Source organism: Marmota monax, unplaced genomic scaffold, assembly GCF_021218885.2.
Source record: "Marmota monax isolate L192 unplaced genomic scaffold, Marmota_monax_Labrador192_F-V1.1 WCK01_AAM20220418_F8-fsc00187, whole genome shotgun sequence".
In the NCBI taxonomy this organism is placed as follows: Eukaryota; Metazoa; Chordata; class Mammalia; order Rodentia; family Sciuridae; genus Marmota; species Marmota monax.
This window is the reverse complement of record NW_026694837.1, coordinates 3,288,505-3,313,013: the sequence shown is the minus strand read 5'-3', so window position 1 is coordinate 3,313,013 and position 24,509 is coordinate 3,288,505. Positions and strand designations below refer to the sequence as shown.

Here is a 24,509-nt window from a genome sequence, read left to right as displayed (position 1 = left end):
CTTTACCACTGAGTTACATTTCTAGCTCTTTTTATTTCTTTAAGATTGGATCTTCCTAAACTGCTAGGTACTGGCCTCCAGATTGGGATCCTTCTGCCTCAGCAGGATCCCGAATCACTGGGATTACAGACTTGTGCCTCATTGCCCGAATTTATTACATTGTATCTTAACCATTGGTTTACACAAGTTTGAATTTCACCAGACTATGAACTTCCTGAGGGCAGGAACTGAGTCTCACCCATTAGAGCCCTGGTTTGGGTGGGGTGGTGCGTAAGGGATGTATTTCCAGAGACATTAACAATGAGATTGCTTTTCCACTTTGTTTTTAGCTACTCAAATCTAACTAGTTCTCCAATCCCAGGATACTTGCAGTAGATATAGGGGCCCATTTCATAAGGTTACAACAAACCAAGAATCCTCATTCCTTTCACCCAGGTCCCACCCCTGGCAGGCGTCCCCTTTACTCCCCTCTAACTCAGGTCTAGGGGGGGTGAATGCCCTGGAGGACCCTTAGGAGACTTCGGCAATTGGCACCTGCACTCAGTTTTACTTTACCCCAATGAAGAAAGGTGCCCTTCGTTTTAGGGCTTCTTTTCTTCATTTCATACTGGGCTAGCTTGCAGAGTGGGGAAAGTGGGAGAGTCACTTCAAAAAGAAAGAGCACAGCTCCAACGGCTACGAAGAATGGCCGAGGACGACGCACACCCGACGCTGGAGTGCAGCTCTGCTGGCCAAGCTGGGGCTTCCCCTTACCCCCGCCTCCTTCATTAAGCCCGACCCATTTTGGGGCGGGATTTCCCACCTCAGCCAATTCTGGGAGCCGAACCCTGGCGGTTTGTACTCTTTCTTTCCAATGAGAAAAAAAGGAAGCAGCTTGGCTCCAATGACCAATCCGAGGAGGCGGCGCCTGGTTGTCAGGCAGGTTTGTAAGAGTTCGGGCCAATTAGAGGCGCAGGCACCGCTGGACCCGGGCGCAGCGCGCAGGCGGTGGCGGAGAGACGCCGAGCGGGCCGAGTGCGGCCGAGCAAAGCCGGAGCCGGAGCGGGGCCGCAGGAGCCGGGCCGGGTCCGGACGGGCCGAGATGCCCTATAAACTGAAGAAGGAGAAGGTGAGCGTGGCCCTTTCCCTCGCGCCTCTGCCTTAGGGCCTGCGCGGAGCTCTGGGAGGGGCCCGAACCAGGCCCGGGACAGCCCTAGACTGACCCTCCCGTCCGGCCCCCCGCAGTACTCCCCGGAGCAGCCCTTAGCTCCCGCGGCTGGCAGCACCTCCAGCCCCTGCCGCATCTAGGATAGCTCCCACCTTGCCCTGGACGTATTTCCCCCATATACACCTCCTTTTTTTTCCTCCCTCCTCCTACCCGCGGCTCCAGTAACCTCCTCCCTCCGGATCTGCCCCACTCCTAGGTCACTCCCCTGCTTTTTTCCCTCTGTGTCCCACCGTCCCCGATTCCCCAACGGTTTCTGTGTCTCCCTCCAGAACTGCCCTTTTCCCCCCGCCCTGCGCAGCCCCCTTCCCTCTTCTTCTCACCGGCCTAGGATTGCCTCTCCACAGTTCCCTATGCCCCTTCTTTCTGAACGCCAAGCCCCCTGACCTAGAACAGCGCTGCTTTCTTTCTCCTTCACCCAAATCTGGCTAGGCCCTTTCTTTAGTTCTTCCTTCACACACAAACTTGTAAGCCAGAACTGAGCTCTTCCTTCTGTTGATGGAACCTCAGAACGTCAGTGCTGGAAGGAAGCTCTGAGCACATGTAGTGCAATCCCTACTGGTACAGATGAGGAGACTGAGGCCCCTGTAAGGGAAGGGACTTGTCCAAGGTCACACAGTCTGCTGGAGGCCCAACTGCAATATCAGATACCCTGACTTAAAGGGCTTTTCTGTACCAAAGCCCTCCTAACCTACATCACTTGGCTCCTGTGTTCATCCTAGACCAGACACTTTCCTAATCTGATCAAGCTCCTCCCTTTATTCCTAATCCTAAAATAACCTTTGCATTTTCCCCTTTGTAGGCTGCACGCTCCTCAAATTAGGAATCTACCCCTTCAGATTAGTTTTTCTTCTTAGCATGAAGGCCATCCCTGGACATCCATGCTTTTGCGATGATGTCCTGACACAAGCCATTTCTTGATTATCATTGTGAGTGGTGCTGGGGATCCAACTCAGGACCTTGCACATACTAAGCATACGCTCTACCACTGAGCTATATTCCCATCCCCACATGCCATTTCTTCTTTTCTTTTTTGCCATTTCTTGATGTTGCCTTCTTTCAACTTTCTATGCTACCTCCATACTGCCTTCCCTATTCTTCATCCCTGTCTGTTTCTACCCTCTGTTTCCTGCTGTTGCTGAGGTCTGACTCAGAGGTATGGCTCCTTTAAGGTACAGATTCACACAGAGGATGCTAGGATACCAGTTCCAGCTCCCCCCAGCTTCTCTTGGGGCTGGCCCCTCATGTTGGGGGATGTTTCTGGTCTGATGTGGCTACCCTTCTGATGACTCTAGAGGTGTATTGGCAGCATTCATTTTCCATCTGATTGACTGAGTTGTTGGAGTGCCATCTTTGACCTTATCAATCAAAGTCTTTATTCTGGAGCTTTTAGGTATTTGCAGGCAGCTTTGATTCTAGGTTGTCTCCATAACCTTTCAGGGCCTGAGATTCAGGGTTGGTAATTACATACTATGTGTTGAATCTCCTGAGGTAGAGAGCAAGATCGGGCTGTATGCCTCACCCAGGTCCTGTCCTTGGGAAGTGGGCATGCCAGTGTGGTTTGGGCTGTTCAGCTACAGACAGTGTATGTATACATAAGTCAGCCATACCAGGAGTTAAGAGATGTAGAATTCAGGGGATGTGGTGAGGTCCGCATCCATCTGTAGCTTTTGGCTTGATGGACCAGATACTGTCCCATTGCAGAACATCTTTACTTACTAGATGATTGAGAAGACAAGATATTCATGGATTTGCAAGGACCACAAGTTTATTAAGTTGAGAAAGGGTGTTAGAAGAATCAGGATGCATGGAGCCAGGCCTATCTCTGATCCCCTGTGTGATTTAACTCCCTGCATTTGATTTTTGGCTGAATTTGTTCTCATTCAATGGTTGTCAAGTTCTGAGGGGGAGAGAGGTGACAGTGTGACTGAAGTTTGCCTGGATGGGCACAGAGCATGTGGGTGGGTGGAGACTCTTTATTGCTCATCCATCACCTGTCCCCTTTCTCATTCATCTCTGCTGGTCCCAATCCTATCCTTCACTGCCTCCTCCCTGAAGCTTTTCCTGAGCCAGTGATCTCTACCTACCCCCCTGTATTTGCAGAATATTCAGTAGGCCACTCGTGGCCCTTTTGTGTTCAGCTTTGGATTGGAATTAATTAGAGACAAGTCTTGTCTTCTCCCTTGAGATCACAAATAAGCTGCATTTTGGTTTCACATCTTACCTACACACAGTAGGTGCTTAGTGAACAGGTGCTGAGACAATCTTTTGGGAGAATATGCAGTCTCCCCTTCTCCCTTGTTCTGATCTGAGATTTACGTCTTACGTTCTTGGGTGAGGTGTCTCTGCTCCCTCCCACTTTCTTCTTATTCATAATAATAATAATTACAACAACATTGATCAATATTAGGATTTTCATGTGCAGGCCACTATGCTAAGGAAGTGGGTACTATGATTGTCATTTAATAGAAGAGGAGAACAAGGCTTAGAGAGGCCAGATAACTTGTATCCGATTATATAGCTAGTGAGAGTTGAGCCCCCAAACACAGGGCTAGCTCCAAACCATTCTTTTAACCTCAGTGTCATGCAGCACTCAATAGCTGGGCTGGCCTTCAGTGTGTGCACTTCACCTGTTCTGCAGGAGCTGGGGAACAAGGCTGGTGGGTGCTGTTCCCCATTCACCCACTCACACTCACACACCAAAGCAGCTGGATTTCTCTTAACTACATTCCGTGAGAGATGTGTCTCAGGCATCATGCTGAGTGTCATTGGGTGGGTGGAGGGGTACAAAAAAGAATAAGCAGCTTATGATCAAATAGAGAGATCAGGACTGGGGATATGGCTTAGTGGTAAAGTGCTTGCCTGGTATGAGTGAGGCCCTAGGTTCGATCCCCAGCACTGCAAAATTAAAAGTAGATAAAGTAGATGAGACTTATATGAAGATGGGTTTCGATTGTCTGAAGGATCCACATCTGAGGGTAAAGACAGTTACCTCAGTTTTGTGTCCTGCCTGCCTCCCTCCCATCTTCTCTCTCTCCACCCTATACACTGAACCACTGACAGAAGTCAGTATGGCCAACCTGGACAGTAGGCATCAGGAATGCTCAGCCTAAAAAGGAATACTTTCCCCCTTGTGCTACTGCATCCAGCTGCTCCACACCCAAGAATGGTTCCTTTCCTCCCCTCCCCCAAGAAGCCTTCCCCCTACTCCAGCCCACACAGAGCTCTCTTCTCCCTGAAATCCTTTTGCCCCCATAGTCACAATCATTTGATTTAACACTTCTTGCTGAAGGGGCTTGGCTGCTATTGAATTGGAGACTTTCAGAGCTGGAAGTGATTTCCAAGATCCTCCAATCCAGTTCTCATTGAAGACTTGAATCCCTTTTTCAACATGCCTTAGAAGAGGTCACCCAGCCTCTGCTTGAATGCTCTCAGGGCTGGGGAGCTTTCAGCTTCACTAGGCAGCCAGTTTCCATGCAACTGCTCCGTGAGAAAATTCATCCTTCTTGCAAGCCCCACCTATCCTCTTGCAACTTCATCCCATTGCTCTTCTGCCCCTGGGTCCACATGGACAAGTTGCATCTTTAGTCCACATGGCAGCTCCTCATTTGCTGGTTGAGATCCATCTTGCTTCCCCACCCCCCAGGACTCCTCCCTTCCATTGTTAACTATCCTAGTTCCTGCAGCTGTTGCTCTTGGGCCATGCTTTTGAATACACTCCCAGTATGGGTCACATTTCCCCTAAGAAAAATTCAGATTTCTCATTGCCCTTCCTAAAGTGTGATGCTCATGACTGAACCAGAGGCTCTAGGTGGACCCTGTCAGTGCCAAGCACTCTGCATAGGTCTGTTAACTGAGTGGAAGGTCATGTAAGCTATGGAGGTAGCCACGGCACATGGATGGGCAGCCACGGCACATGGTTGATCTGTGTTGAGCTTGCAGTCAGACCTAAATCCCCAAGTCTTTTTTACATTCTCCCCATCCTGTTCCTGTGTGGTTGCTTTTTTTTTTTTTTTTTTGGCCCAAAGCATAGGAAGAGATGCTGGGCAGGCCAGGGCTCTGAGCCAGCTGCCAGGTTCCCAAGGGAAACTTTAGTCTAGTGCTCACTCTTGGTAACAATTCAGGGTTTTACCCTCATCCCTGTCCCAGTATTTACTAGCCCAGGCTCTCTTGGTCTTTGGGGTAAGACACTTCCTATACCAGTTAGCATCCCTGGGCCCTACTGATTAAATGACAGTAGCACCTTCTTGTCTTGGTAATATTTGTGACATCTAAAAAATGCCTCCTGGTCTCTCTGGATAGCCCTGAGGGGAGAGGGTGACTCCTACCCTTCTAGCAAGGAAGCCTCTGGTATCCCTTTGACCCCTTCAGCCAGAAGCCAGTCTGAGCATCTTGTTCTCTAGTGCTTTTCCTTAAAGCCTCCTTACTCTCATTCTTAACCTGAGGGCCCTCCTAGGCCTAACCCATGCATCAGCTTGGTGAGGTCCCAGATGAAAAAGCATTGATTATTGTGTGTTAAGGATAACTTCTTAACTAGATTCTAAACTTCTTGGAGGGACTGAATCTCCTTTTATGTGTATCCCCCACCTAGAACTAGGTACAAGGTAGGTTCTGATTGATTGATTCAGTCAGACAGAATATAGTTGCAACAAGGATAAGGGATCCAGACAGGCCTCTCCCTTCCCTTGGTTTCTGCTAACCCAAACTCCTCCATCTTCTCCCAGCAGGAGCCCCCCAAGCTTGCCAAAGGCACAGCCAAGCCCAGCAGCTCAGGCAAGGATGGTGGAGGTGACAACGCTGAGGAGGTAATGAATATAGGCACAGCCCTAGTTGTGGTGCAGGTGCCAGCTCTAGTTCCATGATGGCTGGGGGATGAGGGCTCCTGGGGGTCAGCGTTACCCAGGAGGGAAGCTAACATAGGAAAGGAGAAGGAAGGAGGCTAACACAGCCCTGAACAGCTCATCTGGATTATCCTCAGAGGTCCCTTTGGCTGGTTTTCTCTATTCTTTCAGACTTCTCAGATTGCTATGAAAGTCATTTTTTCTTTGTGTTGATTTTTGAATGTTGAAAATTCCTTTTTCATGGGCTGGGGGTATAGCTCAGTGCTAAGCATGCACAAGGCCCTGGTTTGATCCCCAGTCCCCCAAAACAAATCAGTCTCTTTTTCTTAAAGCAAAAAGCTGGGAGGTCCAGGGTCCTGGGGAGAAGAGGAAAAGACCACGAGTGCTTATGGGGTGATAGGTGACTTTGACATGGCTCTGGGTGGGGCAAGGGGTTGGGAGTGTCTGGTGTCCCTTCAGGGTTGGGCCCACTGCCCTTGGTCTCATTCTAATGAGAGGACCATGGGACAGTCATGAACAGAGGTCAGTGCAGCTCAGCAATCTAGGGCTGTAAAGCAATAAACAGAAAGAGAAAGATCAGCAGAGAATGGAGGGACTTGAGGAAGTACAGGGTATGTCCATGAACATATGGGGGTGTGCTCAGTGGGATGCTTTGGATGGTGTGAACATGTGGAATAAAAAGCCATACTGTGTGGAAGCTGCTGTCCAGTGCTGTGCTTCCTCCCTCCTGCTTGACATTCAGAATGGAGAACACCAGAGCTCTTAGTTATGGATGGGTCCTGTGGTGTTTTGGCAGAAGAGATTGATTAACAAGTGTGGAATCAGACTTTGCCAACTAGTGCTGGTCGCTGTCATTTCTAAAGAGATCAAAACACTTTTTATACCAGTGAGCATTGTTTTAGGCCTCCTTTAAGTAAGCAGAATCAGCATGCTAGGTTTTGCCCATTTTACAGATGTGGAAGTTTGGGACCACAAAAGAGAAATTGCTCCTTCCTCTGCACTTACATAGTTGTATGAACATGTTTCTAGACTAGTTCTTATCATTTGGTGTTGTAACCATTTGTTTTCGTTTGTGTCAGCTGTGAACTAAGGGAAGAAGCTGGGTTTTACTCTGCATTGCTTCTTCCTCACACCTGTGTGCTCACTTGATTTATAATAAGTTCTTCTGGCAACACATTCTGTGGGCTCAGTCTCTCCTTCAGGAATGGTGACATTGGTGGAACCCACAAGGAAAGGTAGTTGGGAGCTGGTGGCTGACATTCAAAGCCAAGGGTGGCTAAGAATCCCAGTTTAAAAGGAAAGAATGGAATATTTAGGGGTTTGTTTTCACCTTTTGCCTAACCCTTCTTCATATAGTTATTAGATACAGCTATTGGATATCATTTCCTTAAGGCAGCCTTCCTTGACTACCCATCTCCATCTCTAGGACATGGTCAGGGTTTCTGTTAGTTGCTCTTTTGACACTCTGTCTCAGGATAGCACCCAACCATGACTCTCCTTAAATAATTCCTTGTGAACTCACTGTTTATAAGCTGTTTCCTGTGTTAGCATGGGAGCTTCAGGAGGCTCTTGCTCACCACTGAAGGACCTGGCGCAGCAGGGGCACCCAGCATTTGAATGCATTTGTGAATGAGTGAACTAGTGTATGAACAGACCAACCAACTTCAGATTGGTGTTCAATGGAATCTTAGGATTTAATTCTCTCATTTTATAGATGGGAAAGTGAAAGTTTGAAAAGATTAAGAAGTATGCTGAGACTAGTTGCTGTGATTTCCCCACTGCTTCTGGACAAATCTGCCCAGAGGAGTAGGTCTTGTTTCAAGCTGCTGGAAAAGGAGGGTCTCAAGTTCACCTTGGGCTCTTTATGAAAAGCTGCTCAATGCTCCCCTATGTGAGGCAGCTGCCCGAATTTTGCTCCATGATTTTCCAGAAAGGTACCCATGCATGGATGGCAGAGTGATGCTTTAAAAGCCAGGCTGTGAGGTCATGGTCTTCAATCTCAGTTTGTCACAATCCTTCCCTTGCCCTTTTGAACTCTTTTGGCCAAAATTGATAAGCCTTTCCAACTGATCCTAATAACTATAGTTGCTAACATCTATTTTACTGAGTAGTTACTTTGTATTAGTTTCTTACAGTTCCATAACAAAGTATCACAAACTGGTTGGCTTAAAATAACAAAAACTTAAGGACTGGGGTTGAGGCTCAGCAGTAGAGCGCTTGCCTAGCACATGTGAGGCCCTGGGTTCGATCCTCAGCACCACATAAAAATAAATAAATAAAATAAAGGTATTGTGTCAACTACAACTAAAAATATTAAAAAAGCAACTTATTTTCGGGCTGGGTTGTGACTCAGTGGTAGAGTGCTCGTCTAGCATGTACAAGGCATTGGGTTTAATCCTCAGCACCACATAAATGTAAAATAAAGAAATTGTGTCCACCTAAAACTTAAAAAATATATATATTTAAAAAACAAACAACAACAAAAAAAACCCATATTCTCTCAAAGTTCTGAGACTAGAATTCTGAAATCAAGGTGTTGGCAGAGTCATGTCCTTCCAAGATTGTAGTAAGAATTTTTTCTGTTCCCCTTGCCTAGTTTCTGATGGCCTTTGACAGTCCTTGACATCTGTTGGTTTGTAGATGCATCATTCCAACCTCTGTCTCTGTGGTCACATGGTGTTCTCCCCTGTGTGTCTGTCTCTATCCAGATTTCCCTCTTATAAGGACACTAGTCATTAAGAACACTCTTATCCAGTATGACCTCAATTTAACTTGATTACTTTTGCAAAGACCTTGTTTCTTATTTATTTATGTTTTATTATTATTTCTTTTTATTCTCTTACCTCTAAGGTTTTTTTTTTTTTTTCTTTCTTCCTGGTACTGCAATTTGAACTCAGGCCCACTTAAACATTGAGCCACATTGGTTAAGCCCTTTTTTGTATTTTATTTAGAGAAAGGATCTCACTGAGTTGCTCTGGGCTTTGCTAAATTACTGAGGCCGGATTCAAACTTATGATCCTCCTGCCTCAGCCTCCCAAACCTCTGGGATTACAGGCATGTGTCACTGAGCCCTGCTAAGGTTTTTTGTTTTTTTTTTTTAAGAGCCTATTTCTAATAAGGTCACATTCACAGATTCTGGGTGAATGTGAATTTTGGGGGATACTGTTAATCTAGTATACTATGTACCAGGCACTGTACTAAGTAATATGCATGCATTGTTTCATTTAACCATCACAGAACTTCCTTGGGTTATTCTGTTATTATTATTCCCATTTTACAGATGAACTTGAGGCTTAGAGATGTTAAATAGCTTTTGCTCCAGCAGAGCTGGAATTCAACCCAGGTCTGTGACTCAGGAGCCAGGTCTCTTGTGGGCTTAATGAAGTTACATGCTGGCTCTAAGTAAAGAAGCCTAGAACGGAAGGGTTCTTTGGGAAATCAAGTGAGACTCATTATAATCTGCTTTTGCAGGTAAGGGTCTTTCCTGGTCTGGCTTTGGAGAAAAAAATTCAATGCCATATAAAAACTGTTGTGTGCTTTGCTGTCCTGAGTTCAAAAAACAGATACAAAGGGAAGAAGAAATTATCCCAGTCTCCTTCACTTCATCTTGTCTTCCCTGAGGCCACAGCCTGTTACTTCTAAAAACCTAAAAACAATGTGCACTGGGTACATTGGGGCATGCCTGTGATCCCAGCAACTCGACTGTGATCCCAGCGACTCAGGAGGCTAAGGCAGGAGGGTCACGAGTTCAAAGCCAGTCTCAGAAACGTAGTGAGGCCCTAAGCAACTCAGCAAGACCCTGTCTCTAAATAAAATATTTAAAAATGGCTGGGGATGAGGCTAAGTGGTTAAGCCCCCCTGAGTTCAATCCTTGGTATCAAAAAAACAAAGCAAAACAAAACCTTTCTGGGATTATTAGTCTTCTACTTTTTTTGTGTGCTGAGGATTGAACCCAGAACTTTACTCATGACAAATGCACGCTCCATCAGTGAGCTACTGTTCTCAATACTTAAAATACAATTTTGGCATCTCATTGCTTACAAGTTAAAATCCAAACTCCAAGGCCTTTCTGAGCTGACCCACCTCATTCTTCTAGTACCTATCATGTTTTCTTGTCCCACTGAATGTCTCATCTTTTGATATAAGCTTTTTTTATGACTCAGGCCCTCATAGATATGGTTGCTTTGACCTAGATTGCCTCATTTCCCTCTTTTCTTTTTTTTTTGCCTAACTAAGGTGTATCCTTAAGAGCTAAATCAAATGTCACCTCTTCAGTGATGTCTTCCCTAATTCTTCCAGTTAAGAGTTTGTAGCTCAGCCTTCTGTGTTCCCATAGCCTTTGGGGCCCTCTCTGTTCTTGTACTGCTCTAGAACCATTAGCTGCTTTTGTGTCTGTCCTGCCTACTGAACTGTGAACTCTTGAAGGCAAGTGCCATATCTTAGTCACTTTTTAATTTTTTAGTTATAGATGGACAAAATACCTTTTTTTATGTGTTGCTGAGGATCAAATCTAGTGCCTCATACATGCTAGGCAAGCACTCCACAACTGAGCTATAACCCCAGCCCCCTAGTCACCTTTTAACCTTTAATGCTTAGCATAAAGCTTAGTGAAAAAATGAAGGAAAGAGTTAAGCACAGAGTGAGATCTAGATGTCACTCACATGGAGAGAATGCCTCTGTAGTATTCAAAGTTGAAACCTTATTAGGCCAGTTAATTCATTATGCAAAAGATATGATATTAATCTGCATTTTTATTAATTTTATGCTTAATCTTTCTTGTAATATTTCCAAAGTGCTTAAATTTTATATATATATATATATATATATATATATATATATATATATATATATTTTTTTTTTTTTTTTTAATTTAAGTATCTAGCAGCCATGTTAGGATTAGGTAGGATCAGGATTGGTTCAGAGTGGGCAAGTTTAGTTGAAATCACTTGAATAAGAGCATGGTGCATAAATTCAGGGTGCCATTTGATTGCTGGAGACCTGAATGCAGGAAGGCTTCTTAGGGTGTGGATCCTGTTGAGTTTGGAAATGGAAAAGAGACTTCAGGACTCTTATAGCGTCTCAGGACAAAGTAGGGGGTAAAGGGCAGACTTGATGGATTGCCTTTGGTCAGCCAGCCCTACTGTGGTGGTTATAGAAGGTTCTCCATTCCTTGCCTCCCACCCACGTTGAGTGAAGAGTCAGTGGCTGGAGTTTTTAGGAGAAATGGTTGAACATGAAGTGAATGGCTGACACAGCCCCATACTTCCTGTATGACAAGAATGCTCCCTTGTAAAGTGTAAACAGACAGAGGGTGCCTCATCAGATCTTGAGAACTGGGGCTTTACTGGCTGGACCAGCTATCTCTCAGATGGGTCTAGTGCCTGGGAGCCAATGGTCCTCACAAAACTGGCGTGGCACAGTGGGGTGGAGGGTAGACTTAGCCTACTCTATTGCTCTCTGGCTAGCCCAGCCTTCAATACCACAATCCTAGTGTGGAAGGAACCTTAGGCATCGACTCGGGTGGCTTTTTGAACATTATTATTATGATTATTTTTTGTGGGGGGTACCAGAGATTAAACCCAGGAGCACTTAACCTCTGAGCAACATCCTCAGCCCTTTTTTATATTTTATTTAGAGAACAGAGTCTTGATGAATTGCTTAGGGCCTCACTAAGTTTCTGAGGCTGGCTTTGAACTCACGATCCTCCTACCTCAGCCTCCTGAGTTGCTGGGATTATAGGTGTGTACCACCACACCTGGCTTGAACATTATTATTATTATTTATTTTATTTTTATTTTTTACAATACCTTTATTTATTTATTTATTTATTTATTTTATGTGGTGCTGAGGATCGAACCCAGGGCCTCTCACATGCTAGATGAGCACTCTACTGCTGAGCCACCCCAGCCCTTGAACATTATTTTTATAGTTATGCAACCCTCTGTTTTCTTAAGACCTTACTTGGAGAGTGATTGGGAAACCAACAATCTAGTCCAACTTTCTCCTTTTTAACAGAGAAAATTGAGGCTGTTTTTCCCCATTCTGGGAAGAATGCCTTTCTCTGTATGTGGCTCAGTATGTGGCTCATGGAGGTGCTGGGTGTCTGTCTCTCCCTCAGAGTCTTGTTCCTCAGGCTGGCACTGAGCCTCTTGCCCTAGTATCACTAAGTTTTCTCTGTTCCTGATGCTGTACAGTGCTCTGTGTTGCGGGTTCCTTTGTTGGGACAGGAGAGGAAGGGCCATGGGGAGAAGCCTGAAGAGGAGCCAAGAGCTTTGGCTCTTAATCAACCAGCCAAACATTCACTGAATGTTTGTTAATGTCAGTACAAGGGCACCTACAGGGGTATAAACCAGAGACTGGACCTTCAAGGGGCTTGTCGTTTTGAGGAAATGATATATAAAGAGACAAAGCAAGAGGTACTACTAGGGGTGAATGATTACAGAATCAATGGAACAGACAAGTAGTGTTAGGAGGTGGGGGTGGAGCAGTACCTAAGGACTGGCATGATCTGAGAAGCCTTTTTGGAAGAAGGTGGAACTTAAACTGGGTCCTGAGAGATACAGTGATTTTTCTGGGTCACCCATTTTCAAACAAGAGAAAAATGGACTCAAACATTTGAGGTGTGTTAGCATAGGAAGGAATTTCTAGGATGCATTCCTAAAAGCATCTTAAGTCCCAGTAACTTGGGAGGCTAAGCCAGGAGCATCACAAGTTCGAGGGCAGCCTCAGCAACTTAGTGAGACCCTGTCTCAAAAAAAAAAAAGAAAGAAAAAAAGGGCTGGGGATATAACTCAGTGCCTAAACCACCCCTAGGTTCAATCCCCAGTACCCAAAACAAAAAAAGAATAGTACTAGAAGATACCTCTTATAAAGGTCTGGATGCACACCAAGTGATGGCCTCCTAACCTTCTACCTCTTTCTGAGCCTGTCCCCAAGGTGATTCATCTGCCATATATAGAAAAGGAAACCCCAGACTCCAGGGCTCCTGGCATTATCTAACTAAAATCACACTGGCTGAGTGTTGTCATGGCAGAGAAGGTGTGATAGCTGCTCCTGCCCCGCTTCCTTGCATTCCTCTAGTGAAACTGGTGTCTGGGGCAGTCCTTTGTAGTAAAGGAGAGAGTGAGGTAGCCTAAGTTGTGGTAAGGAGCCACATTAAACCCACAGACCTGCCTGGGCTACACCCAGTACTGCTCTCTAGTTCTTTCATTCCCAGATAGGTCACAAACTTGACAGAACTGGTTTCTACAAAATAATTCAGAATATGAAAAGGATGACTGTTCTGTTTTCCTCCTCTCCTCCAACCCAGAGGGTTTTAAATCTCCCATTCTTATGGTGAGGAGTCTGGCTGGAGAGGAGGGGAATGATGTGGTTAAGAATAGGAGGTCAGGGCTGGGGATGTGGCTCAAGCGGTAGCGCGCTCGCCTAGCATGCGTGCGGCCCGGGTTCGATCCTCAGCACCACATACAAACAAAGATGTTGTGTCTGCCGAAAACTAAACAACAAATATTTAAAAAAAAAAAAAAAAAAAAAAAAAGAATAGGAGGTCAGCTTTTCCTTCCGTGGTGTGGGTATCCAGCTGGACATGACCTTACTCCTGCAGCCTCTACTTGGGGGCTAGGATCTTCTGTTCTTACAAGAGTATTACCAGGACATTTAGGAATACCTGTGAGTGACATCCCTGCAGAATTGTTTAGGCTTCTGAAAATGGGCTTTATGGGCCCTTTACAATGTCTGGGAGCTATCCCTTCTCAAAGGGACCGTTTTAAAAAATTAGTCATCTTTCTTTCTTTACAAAAGCACTGTCAGCTTGTAAAAAATCTGGAAATGTAGAAAACTGTATCTATGCTTGGCATGGTGGCACACACCTGGAATCCCAGCTACTTGGGAGGCTGAAGCAGGAGGACCACAAATTTGAGGCTGGCCTGGGCAACTTAGTGAAATCCTGTCTCAAAGAAATTTGAAAAGGGTTGGAGATGTAGCTCAGTAGTAGAGCACTCCTAGATTTAACCCCTAGTACCAAAAATAACAAAACATAAACAAAGAAATAGGGAAAAGGAAAAGAAAAAGTCATCTATAATGTTATCACTATAGGACTTAGTTACTAAGGACTCCTCAGACTTGTTCTTTCCATTTTAGAACCTGTTTTGGTCCTTTGCATGTATTTTAATGTGTATGAGCTCATTTTGCATATACAGTTTTGTCCTTATTTAACTTCATGTTGGAAGCAGTTTTCTTTCATTAGGTAGTTTTTGGCTTTTTGTTTTAATATTTTTCAACATGGTCATTCAGAAAGTTAAAAGGTAGTGTTGGTTTGTGATGAAAAGAGCAACCCCTGCATTGTTGCTTTGTGTAACCACTCTGAACTCTTTCCTCACAGATTGATATTTGTATTTGTATTTCCAAATTGGCCAAATTAGCTTGGCTTCGTGACTCTAAGCATTAATCCTTACCCATCTTTTTTTTTTTTTCAGTTGAATCCAGGAGCACTTAATCAGTAAATCACATCCCCAGTCCTTTTTGTTTTTAATTTTATTTTGGGACAGGGTCTTGCCAAGTTGCTGAGGTTGGCTTGTGATCCTCCTGATTTAGCCTCTGGAGTCCCTGGGATTGTAGGTGTGCACCACCACACCCAGCTTTTTTTTTTTTTTTTTTTTTTTTGTGGTGCTAGGATTGAATGAACCCAGGGCTTTGTGAATTTTAGCAAGAATTCTATTCCAGCCCTCTTTTTTGTTTTGAGATAGGGTCTTTGCTATTTGTCCAGGCTTGCCTTGAATTTGAATTCTCTTGCTTCAATCTTCTGAATAGCTGAGATTAGAGGTGGGTGTATGCCACCACACCCAGCTACCAAATTGAGTCTTTCACTGCCTTTTTTTTTTTTTTTAATTTTGAAACTTGGATTATCTATTGACTTTTGGGTTTGATTTTTTTTTTTTTTTGGTACCAGGGATTGAACCCAGGGTCACTTAACCACTCAGTCACGTCCCCAGCTCTTTTTTTTATATTTTATTAGAGACAGGGTCTCGCTGAGTTGTGTAGGGCCTTACCAAATTGCTGAGGCTAGCTTTTTCTTTTTTTATTGGTTGGTCAAAACATTACAAAGCTCTTGACATATCATATTTCATACATTAGATTCAAGTGGGTTATGAACTCCCATTTTTACCCCAAATACAGATTGCAGAATCACATCGGTTACACATCCACATTTTTACATAATGCTGAGGCTAGCTTTGAATCCACTTCCTCCTGCCTTAACCTTCCCAGTTGCTGGGATTATAGGTGTGTGCCATCATACCTGGTTTATCTATTGACTTTCTACAGTAGAAAATATAAGTTCTCACCATTCCTGTGCCCCTATGCTGACATTGCCCCTCTTCTCAAAATGCTTATTAATTTTGGTGAAATTACTAGGATTGTGTAACTATTTTTCATAGTTACATTTATCACATGGTTTTCATAAACATAATTCTACTTATTTATTTTTTCTTGTGAGACTCTTCAAGTATTTGCAGCAAAACTTTTTTTTTTTTTTTCCTTCTTCTGGGGATGGAACCTAGGTCCTTGTACATGCTAAGCAAGTATTCTACTGCTAAGCTACACCCTAGCCCCAAACAAAGCTCCCCACTGCCCTTTTTAAAAAAAATTTTGTAGTGCTGGGGATCAAATCCAGGGCCTTGATTGTGTTAGGCAAGAGCTCCACCACTGCGCTATCTCCCCATCCTGAAAAGCTTTTCTTAAATTTAGGATCTTTATTAAGCTTAATTTCTAGTAGTAAAACTACCAAGACATGAGAATAAATTTATTTTACCCTTTAATTGAAGAAAGTCATACATTCATTGATCTTAGATGTACTGCTCAGTGAATTTTTAGGTATGTACCACTTGCCAGATCCAATCAAGATGTAAATAAAATGTTTCCAACACTAAGAAAATTCTTCATTGATGGGGCTAGGGATGTAGCTCAGTGGTAGAACACTTCCTAGCATGTATGAGGCCCTGGGATCAATCCTAAATACCACAAAAAACAACAGCCAGGTGCAGTAGGGCTTATCTGTAATCCCAGTGGCTTGGGAAGCTAAGGCAGGAGGAGCTCGAGTTCAAAGCCAGCCTTAGCAACTTGGTGAGGCCCTATACAACTTGGTGAGACCCTGTCTCAAAATCAAAAATAAAAAGGGCTGGGGATGTGGCTCAGGGATTGAGCACCTCTGGGTTCAATTCCTAGTATAAAAACAGCAACAACAACAACAAAACAGTATTCCTAATGTCTCTTCTCAGCAGTACCTTACCACCACTACCCTTACTCCTTCTCCACCGCCATCCCTACTCTGGCAAGACAACCACTTTTCTGATTTGTGTCACTATCAATCCATCAATTTATTTTGCCTGAATTAGAATGAAGTGTTTTTGTTGTTGTTGTTTTGAGAAAGGGTTTTACAATGTTGCCCAGGCTTGTCTCAAATCTCAAATTCTTGGGCTCAAGCAATCCTCCTGCTCCAGGCTCCTAAAGAGCAGGAGTACAGGTGCATGCCACCATGCTTGGCAGGAATGAACATTTTGAGGGTTTTTCCCCACTGCCTGAGTATCACTTTGGGAGACATGACTTTCTTTTGTTTTATACCATGGATTGAACTGAGGGACACTTAACCACTGAGCCACATCCCCAGCCCTTTTTTATTTTATTTTTTAAATTTGAGACAGGGTCTCACCAAGTTGTATAGGCCCTTGTAAAATTGCTGAGACTGGCTTTGAACTTATGATCCTCCTGGCTCAGTCTCTTGAGTTGCTGGGATTATAGGTGTGCACTACTGTGCCTAGTGAGACATGACCTCTTGACTGTTTCCTTCCAAGGCTACAGTCTATACCCATTCCTGTTTCTGGCCTAACTTCTTTAGAGTATGAGACAACTGCTTACTGCCTAGGCTGTACAGGCATAAACAGAGTAGGGATGAAGGGAAGCCTAGGGTGGGAAGATCTCCTGGGGAGTGGACTTCAACAGATTACTTGTTTGACCAGGCACAGCCCCAGCCCCAGCCACAGCCTCAGCCTCAGCCCCAACCTCAACCTCAGTCTCAGCCACCATCATCCAACAAGCGTCCCAGCAACAGCACACCCCCCCCAACACAGCTCAGCAAAATCAAGTACTCAGGGGGACCCCAGATTGTCAAGAAGGAGCGACGGCAAAGCTCCTCCCGCTTCAACCTCAGCAAGAACCGGGAGCTGCAGAAGCTTCCTGCCCTGAAAGGTACTTGCAGCTAGTCAGAATGGTTATCATGCACTGGGCATTGGCAGAATGGAAGTTTTAGGGTATCTTGGGCAGAAGAGAATTCAAGAGAATGTGAGGGGGACTTTCATTGGGGTGGAGGTCCAGGGAACAGGATGGTAACTGTGGGAAAGGGGAAAGCTCTGTAAGGCCAGCAGGTCGGGCATGAGGGATGAGGGATGGGGGAGGAGAAGCTAACTGCTGGGGCCCCTTCCACAGACTCACCAACCCAGGAGCGGGAGGAGCTGTTTATACAGAAGCTACGCCAGTGCTGCGTCCTCTTTGACTTTGTGTCAGACCCACTCAGTGACCTCAAATTTAAGGAGGTGAAGCGGGCAGGACTCAATGAGATGGTGGAGTACATCACCCACAGCCGTGATGTTGTCACTGAGGCCATCTACCCTGAGGCTGTAACCATGGTGGGCATGGGGAAAGAACACAAGGGCTAGGGGTGGGGGCCCTGGAGAAGCCTGCACGGTGCTCTAAGCTGGGCCTACCCCTCAGTTTTCAGTGAACCTCTTCCGGACACTGCCACCTTCATCGAATCCCACAGGGGCTGAATTCGATCCAGAGGAAGATGAGCCTACCTTGGAAGCTGCCTGGCCTCATCTTCAGGTACCAGGGCAAGGGAGCATGCTGTCTCTGGCTGCAGGGAACAGGGTATCTTTTATTCCTTGGGGAGTTCCTCAGTGGATGTTTCTTTTCCTCTACAGCTTGTATATGAGTTTTTCTTACGTTTCCTTGAGTCTCCTGATTTCCAGCCGAATATAGCCAAGAAGTATATTGACCAGAAGTTTGTCCTTGCTGTGAGTCCCTGAGGTTCCTGCCTTCCCCCTCTATCCGTTCCATAAGCTGTAGCCCCATGCCTCCCCTCACCTCTGTCCCAGATGCTCTTTCCCATTATGACTATTATACTGGAATTTCAGCTGGGTTTAGTTTAAGGAGACCATGGGGGGTTAAAAAAGCTCAGTGCCCTTAAGAAGCTTTTAGCAAAATGGAAAAAAAAAAAAGCAATACAGTACTTCTCAATGGGATATATATATATATATATATATATATATACACACACACACATATACATGCATGGCCAGATACCACTTGGAGTAGATCAGTAGAATAGAATTACTCTGCTTTCCAGACACTTGTCCTTATTCCCCTTTCTCCAGAAAACCTGGAAGCTTCCCCTTGCTAAGACCCTGTCACCTAGCCCTAGCCTTCCCTGGCTGCCGCCTCACTTGCTGCCTTTCCTCCCTCCTGCTTCCAGCTCCTGGACCTATTTGACAGTGAGGATCCTCGAGAGCGGGACTTTCTCAAGACCATTTTGCATCGTATCTATGGCAAGTTTTTGGGGCTCCGGGCTTATATCCGTAGGCAGATCAACCACATCTTCTATAGGTGAGTTCATGAGCCCAGACTTAGGATCAAAGCAAGCCTTTGCTAGGGAGGAGAGGGGGAGCAGTGAGATAATGGAGACTCTGCAGAATGCAGGAGGGACATCAGGGTTAGTGTCAAGAGAGCCCATTTTCTTCCTCTCAGGTTCATCTATGAGACAGAGCATCACAATGGGATTGCTGAACTCCTGGAGATCTTGGGCAGGTGAGAGGTGGAGTAGAGGAACATAGATACCTGAAAAAGGTTGGGAGGACTGGTGCATTGAACTTGGATCTAGCTATTTGGTCCTAAAAAACCTCCATTAACTCCTAGTATCATCAATGGCTTTGCCCTACCCCTTAAGGAAGAGCATAAGATGTTTCTCATCCGTGTCCTGCTTCCGCTTCACAAAGTCAAGTCCCTGAGTGTATACCACCCTCAGGTGAGGTGCCTTCCTCCTGATGATCCCCAACTTGGGCAGGAAAGACAAGGAGGGGAGGGAAGGTATTTCTGCTGGGATAGTTATGGCACAGGGAATGGGTGGGATAAATCCTTTATATTTCCCCTTCCATTTTGGGATCTTGTTTTTGTCATTGAATTGTGAGACCGTCTGGCCCTAATTTCACCTCCTTTCTACCTCAACCTTTTGCAGTTGGCTTACTGTGTGGTACAATTCCTGGAGAAGGAGAGCAGTCTGACTGAGCCGGTAATTCCCCTTCTGAGCCCAAGTCAACCTTTTATTGTCATCAGCATTGCTTACCAATTTATAATTGAGCAATGCCGTAAGTAGGTGCTCAGGAGGGCTGTGGCCTGATAGGTGACATGGTTTCCTCCCTGAATGAGAAATGAAATCTATATACACTTAGGAAGCAGATCCAAGCCAAAGAAACATGAGCCGTTAGCTGAGGTTACCCAAACTCTGCCCACAAGGCTAAGGGTGGGGAAGAGAGGCAGGAAAGCTTCCCAGAAAACCAGACAGTATTAAGAATTTTATCCTTACGTCTTCTTCTCACAACAGGTGATTGTGGGACTTCTTAAGTTTTGGCCCAAGACTCACAGCCCCAAGGAGGTGATGTTCCTGAATGAACTAGAGGAGATTCTGGATGTCATTGAACCCTCAGAATTTAGCAAAGTGATGGAACCACTCTTCCGTCAGCTTGCCAAGTGTGTCTCCAGCCCCCATTTCCAGGTGAAGCCAAACTCAGCATATCCAAGGCTCCCAGGAATTTAGCAGATCTTGAGTAAGGCAGGTAGATAGTGCCTCCATTGAGTCCCACCTCTCTCCACCAGGTGGCAGAGCGTGCTCTCTATTACTGGAATAATGAATACATCATGAGCCTGATAAGTGACAATGCTGCCAGAGTCCTCCCCATCATGTTCCCTGCACTCTACAGGAACTCCAAGAGCCACTGGAACAAGTATGGGGCTGGGCTGGGGCTGGGTGTGGGGATCTGGTTTTGGAACCTTTGAAGGTGTGAATCTCACCTGATCACTCAGCAAGTGGGGCTGATGCCCACTGTTTATTGGTAGATCCTTGAGGGACTGACTAGAGAGAAAAGATGCCTGTATGAGAGATCTCTGGGATATCAAATAGCAGAGCATTGGCCTGTACATTGCTCTTTGGGGTCAGCTATTCCACAGGTATGTTACAGCTTTGAAGACACAATTCTATGCTGGGAGAAGCTGATGTGATCCATTTAGAGAGCATGCATAGAATCTAAGAGTTGTTTAAAAAAAAAAAAGCTTCTTGCTGAGAGCAAACATATAGTATGGTACACTCAGTCCATTGTGTTGCTGGGAGGCCATTAGTGTGGATTAGAGTCGGAAGTGGTGTAAAGAAGGAAGACTTTTGGAGTATGGGATAGGGGAAGTATAGACAGGTGGATCAGTATTTGCAAAGATCATGAAATGCTAGTCTTAAGTCACACAATTTGGCTAGAACTATCTGCTTATAAAGGTTTGGGAAATGGGGGTAGTAAATGAAAAAGCTGTTGGTAGAGACACCTCCTATAAACAAGTAAACATGGGGCCCAGGCATTAAGGGTAGGCTCTGGCCTGCATGTGATCTTTCTTCTGGGTGGCAGGACAATCCATGGACTGATCTACAATGCCCTGAAGCTGTTTATGGAAATGAATCAGAAGCTCTTTGATGATTGCACACAACAGTACAAGGCAGAGAAACAGAAGTGAGTATTTCTCTCCCTGGAAGACTTTTTTTTTTCTTTAAATATTGTTTTATTTTATTTTTAAATATTTATTTTTAGGTGTAGATGGACACAACATAATGCCTTTATTTTTATGTGGTGCTGAGGATTGAACCCGGATCCTGCCCGTGCTAGGCGAGCGCTCTATCGCTGAGCCACAATCCCAGCCCTCCCTGGAAGACTTTCATTTTTTACTTCCAGCACACTTTCGTTCTCTCATTCCTACTTTTGCTCCCTCAGGGGCCGGTTCCGAATGAAGGAAAGAGAAGAGATGTGGCAAAAGATTGAGGAGCTGGCCCGGCTTAATCCTCAGGTGAGATTTTTATGCCACTGCCCTGAACTCAGGGTCCCATCTGGAACTAGGGGTTAGGGATTTTTGGTGGAAGAATATGAGACACACAGTCCCACAAACCTCTGAAGTGGCTCTCAACTCTTCATCCACATCTCCTCCCTCAGTATCCCATGTTCCGTGCTCCTCCACCTCTGCCTCCTGTGTACTCCATGGAGACAGAAACCCCTACAGCAGAGGACATCCAGCTTCTGAAGAGGACGGTGGAGACAGAGGCTGTGCAGGTGGGAGGGCACCAGGGGTAAGGACTGGGGAGGTGGAGTAGAAATTAACAGGTCTGGAAGGGAAAGAAGAGCAACAGAACCTAAGAATAAGAGAAGGAAATACAATTCCTTGGGAATTGATCATCATTCCTTGTCTTCTCCCTATCCACTTTTAGATGCTGAAGGACATCAAGAAGGAAAAAGTGCTGCTTCGGAGGAAGTCAGAGTTGCCCCAGGACGTCTACACCATCAAGGCACTGGAGGCCCATAAGCGGGCAGAAGAGTTCCTAACTGCCAGCCAAGAGGCTCTCTGACCCCCTCACCTTCCCACAGGGTCACAGCCCACTCAGCCCTGGGACGCTGCCCCAGCCCTCCACCCTCTGCTCCCTACTGGCTGACTTGGGGAAAGGCAGCACCTCTCTAGCTAGCGACTCTAGAGGATGGAGGCACTTGAAGCAGGGACACCTAGTGGTCTCTCTTCTCCCCAAAGCGTGTTCATGCCTCCCTGTGGCTAGTACAGACAGGCTGAGCATCAAGATGCTCAGTGCAAAGAGAACCTGGGGATGCCTGTCCCCCTTCTGCTCCTAACCCACAGCTATATGAGGTTGCTGAGAAATACACACAGGAATACATATGCTCCTCTCCTCTCCCCTTCATCCTCACCTGAATTCTAGGTGTCTCTTCCTCTCCCCTGACTGCAGAGGCATATAGGAAGGAGCAGGAGGTTATTCTCACCAAAGTTATGTCAAGCTCCACTGGCCCCTGGAGTGAGCAGCTGGAGGGGAGTCAAACTCCAGCAGCACAAATAAGCCCCCAGCCCTAGCAGTGTGCAGGCCGACAGGGTTTTATTATTTCCTTTTATTCCCTGCCTGTTCAAGAGAACATGGAGATCCTAAAGGAGAAAAGTACTGGCTGTGGACAACAGATGATGAGTATAGAGCCCAGATGGACCAAGCAGGGGAGGGTGTAAATAATCACCCCTACCCTACACCCCCTCTCTGGTGAGCAGCAGCCCTGGGATCACAAACATGGAAGGGACCACCCTGTGGCTGACTGCTTTCCTGTGCTGTTGGTTCCCAAAGTTGAAAGAAGAAAGCAGGGAGCAGTGCCCCAAGCATAGCTCCCCCCAATACCTATTTATTTCCTTGTTTGTGCTGATGCTGGGCAGGCCCTAACTGGTCCCTTTTGGAGAGGAAAGGGGCTGGGAGGGCTGGACCCAGGTTCCAGGAATACAGGCAGTGTGGCTTTTGGCTGTGTACATAGGGTGCTTTATTCTCCACAGAATGATACATGTTAAGGTGGGTTGGGCTTGGGCCAATGTCCCCATATGTACAGAACTGAATAAAGTGGGTCTCTGAGCAGAAGTCTGATTTGCCTTGATGTGAAAGGGTGATGGGTAAGATATTACAACCAGAGGATGTATTCAGTCCTGTGCTAGTTCTGGCCTGGAATGTAGAAAGATGAGGCAGTTCTTACTATGGTCACTTCCAAGCAGGAGATGCCTGCCGGGCTTGAAGGGCTTTCTGTACCACATCTTCCCACTGGGCATCTGATATCTCCCGAGCCCAGGCAGGAACTCCTGGTGCAGGAAGGCTTACTCCAGCCATTGTTCTTTTCACCAGCTCTACATGTTCTGAAATCACAGCCAGAGGCTGGTTAGGAGATAGAAACAATGGGCCCAGCTCCTCTTCCCATTTCTTGAATCAACCCAGAGCCCTTAACTGGTGGGGTCACCAGATCCATCTTATTTCTAAGCAACCCTGCTCATCCCCCAGTCTAGCAGAATAATGTTTCACCTGGATTCTGAAGTCAGCAAAATCCTAGCTTACAAACTAGGAATAAATTATTCCCCTGTAATTTCCCTTTCTTGGTTCAAGCCAGTCTATTATTCCCTAACGAAAGAATGATCCTTTTACCTGGGTCCATGGGAATAGAACTGTGGCTGCTCAATGCAGTAGCTCCCTCCTCATCTTCATCCTCACTCTCTAATGGTGGGTCTGGCAAATGAAGCCCCAGGGCCTGTGGAACCAGAGAGACAGGTAGGGTCCTGCTTTAATTTTCAGGAGCTCAGTTTTATTTGTTTTTTTTAACAATTCCCTCCACTATACCTGGATCCGATCCTGGATGTCAGCAACTACATCTTCTCCATCCCCCACTGGTGCGAGCTCCACCTCCTCTTGTTCAGGATCTTGGTTTAGGGGCTGGTAGGAGTAGCCAGCCGGGCCTGCCCCTGTTTCCTCCTGCTCTTCTTCAGGCTCCTCACTGCTCCAATCCCCAGTGCCTTCTGTAGGGCCCTGATGTGGCCCCAGTTCTTCAGTCTGATTGGGGAAGATACGCTCAGGGCCCATGGTGTCTCCCCCTAGAACTACTGCGGCCATCCGGGCAGGGGCTGCAAGAACAGGGAGGCAGGAGGATAGGGATTGGATGAAACTAGGAGCGCCTTCATCTTATTTTCCAGCTTCTCACAGTCTCGTTGTTTCCATCAAACCAGCTTCACTCCCCAAGTTTCCTGCATCCTTCTCCCCTACTCGCATCCTTCTCCCCTACTCCTTCAGTCTCTCGTTGCTCCCCCTTTTAAGTCCGGGCTCTTTTCTAGGACCAGGCCCCACCCGCCTCTCTCTCCCAGTCTCTAAATAAACAGCCCAACTAGAGACCCTACCAGCTTTCCAGAACCCCGGCTTCCCCACCACGCCCCTCCCGGACTAAAGAACCCCAGGTCGCACGTCTCCCCAGGACAGAGCATACCCTCCCCCTCCTCCTTTCTCCTAAGGGTTCCCCTCTAAACCGCCTAACAAAACCCCTTCAGGCTCCCGGGGCGCCCCTCAAAAGGTCCCAGTTGCGGCGTCCCCACCCGCCCCACCGATTCTCAGCGCCGGTGTTTCCGCGCGCCTCACCCTCTCAGAGCCCACCGTCGGACCCGCACCTTCACTTCCGGTGGGGCAGGACGTGCCGGGGCTCCCAGTCCTCCAGCCCCGCCCCGTGCTCTGGACTGACGCGAGCGAGGACGAAGAGTCCCCCCCTAGCCCCGCCTCCGCCATCCCCTGCCCGGACAACAAAGGACTACATTACCCAGTGAAC

The 24,509-nt window shown here is 46.2% G+C and overlaps 2 protein-coding genes across 5 annotated transcripts; one reads left to right on the top strand and one right to left on the bottom strand.

The window, feature by feature from the left end:
* The first annotated feature begins 957 nt into the window (after positions 1 to 957).
* Positions 958 to 22,795, top strand: Ppp2r5d (protein phosphatase 2 regulatory subunit B'delta). 2 transcript variants are annotated; one of them, XM_046426232.2, is made up of 16 exons: positions 958 to 1,108; positions 5,932 to 6,009; positions 17,058 to 17,286; positions 17,524 to 17,723; positions 17,809 to 17,919; positions 18,018 to 18,110; positions 18,569 to 18,699; positions 18,841 to 18,900; positions 19,009 to 19,117; positions 19,328 to 19,381; positions 19,694 to 19,864; positions 19,966 to 20,093; positions 20,760 to 20,861; positions 21,120 to 21,192; positions 21,336 to 21,452; positions 21,608 to 22,795. In XM_046426232.2, the coding sequence occupies exons 1-16, from the start codon at positions 1,082 to 1,084 to the stop codon at positions 21,743 to 21,745; spliced, it is 1,821 nt and encodes a 606-aa protein (XP_046282188.1). In that variant the 5' UTR covers positions 958 to 1,081; the 3' UTR covers positions 21,746 to 22,795. The 2 variants fall into 2 exon arrangements, with proteins under 2 accessions (XP_046282188.1, XP_046282187.1); XM_046426231.2 differs by having other exon boundaries at positions 963 to 1,108; positions 5,929 to 6,009.
* Positions 20,400 to 24,486, bottom strand: Mea1 (male-enhanced antigen 1). Of its 3 annotated transcripts, XM_046426238.2 has the most exons (5): positions 24,292 to 24,388; positions 23,540 to 23,820; positions 23,348 to 23,450; positions 22,908 to 23,064; positions 20,400 to 21,505 (listed from the first exon to the last, which is right to left on the bottom strand). In XM_046426238.2, exons 2-4 carry the CDS (start codon positions 23,807 to 23,809, stop codon positions 22,913 to 22,915), a joined length of 525 nt encoding a protein of 174 aa, XP_046282194.1. In that variant the 5' UTR covers positions 23,810 to 23,820; positions 24,292 to 24,388; the 3' UTR covers positions 20,400 to 21,505; positions 22,908 to 22,912. The 3 variants fall into 3 exon arrangements, with proteins under 3 accessions (XP_046282194.1, XP_046282191.1, XP_046282193.1); XM_046426235.2 differs by lacking the exon at positions 20,400 to 21,505 and having other exon boundaries at positions 22,677 to 23,064; positions 24,355 to 24,486; XM_046426237.2 differs by lacking the exon at positions 20,400 to 21,505 and having other exon boundaries at positions 22,677 to 23,064; positions 24,326 to 24,441.
* Between the last annotated feature and the right edge of the window lie 23 nt (positions 24,487 to 24,509).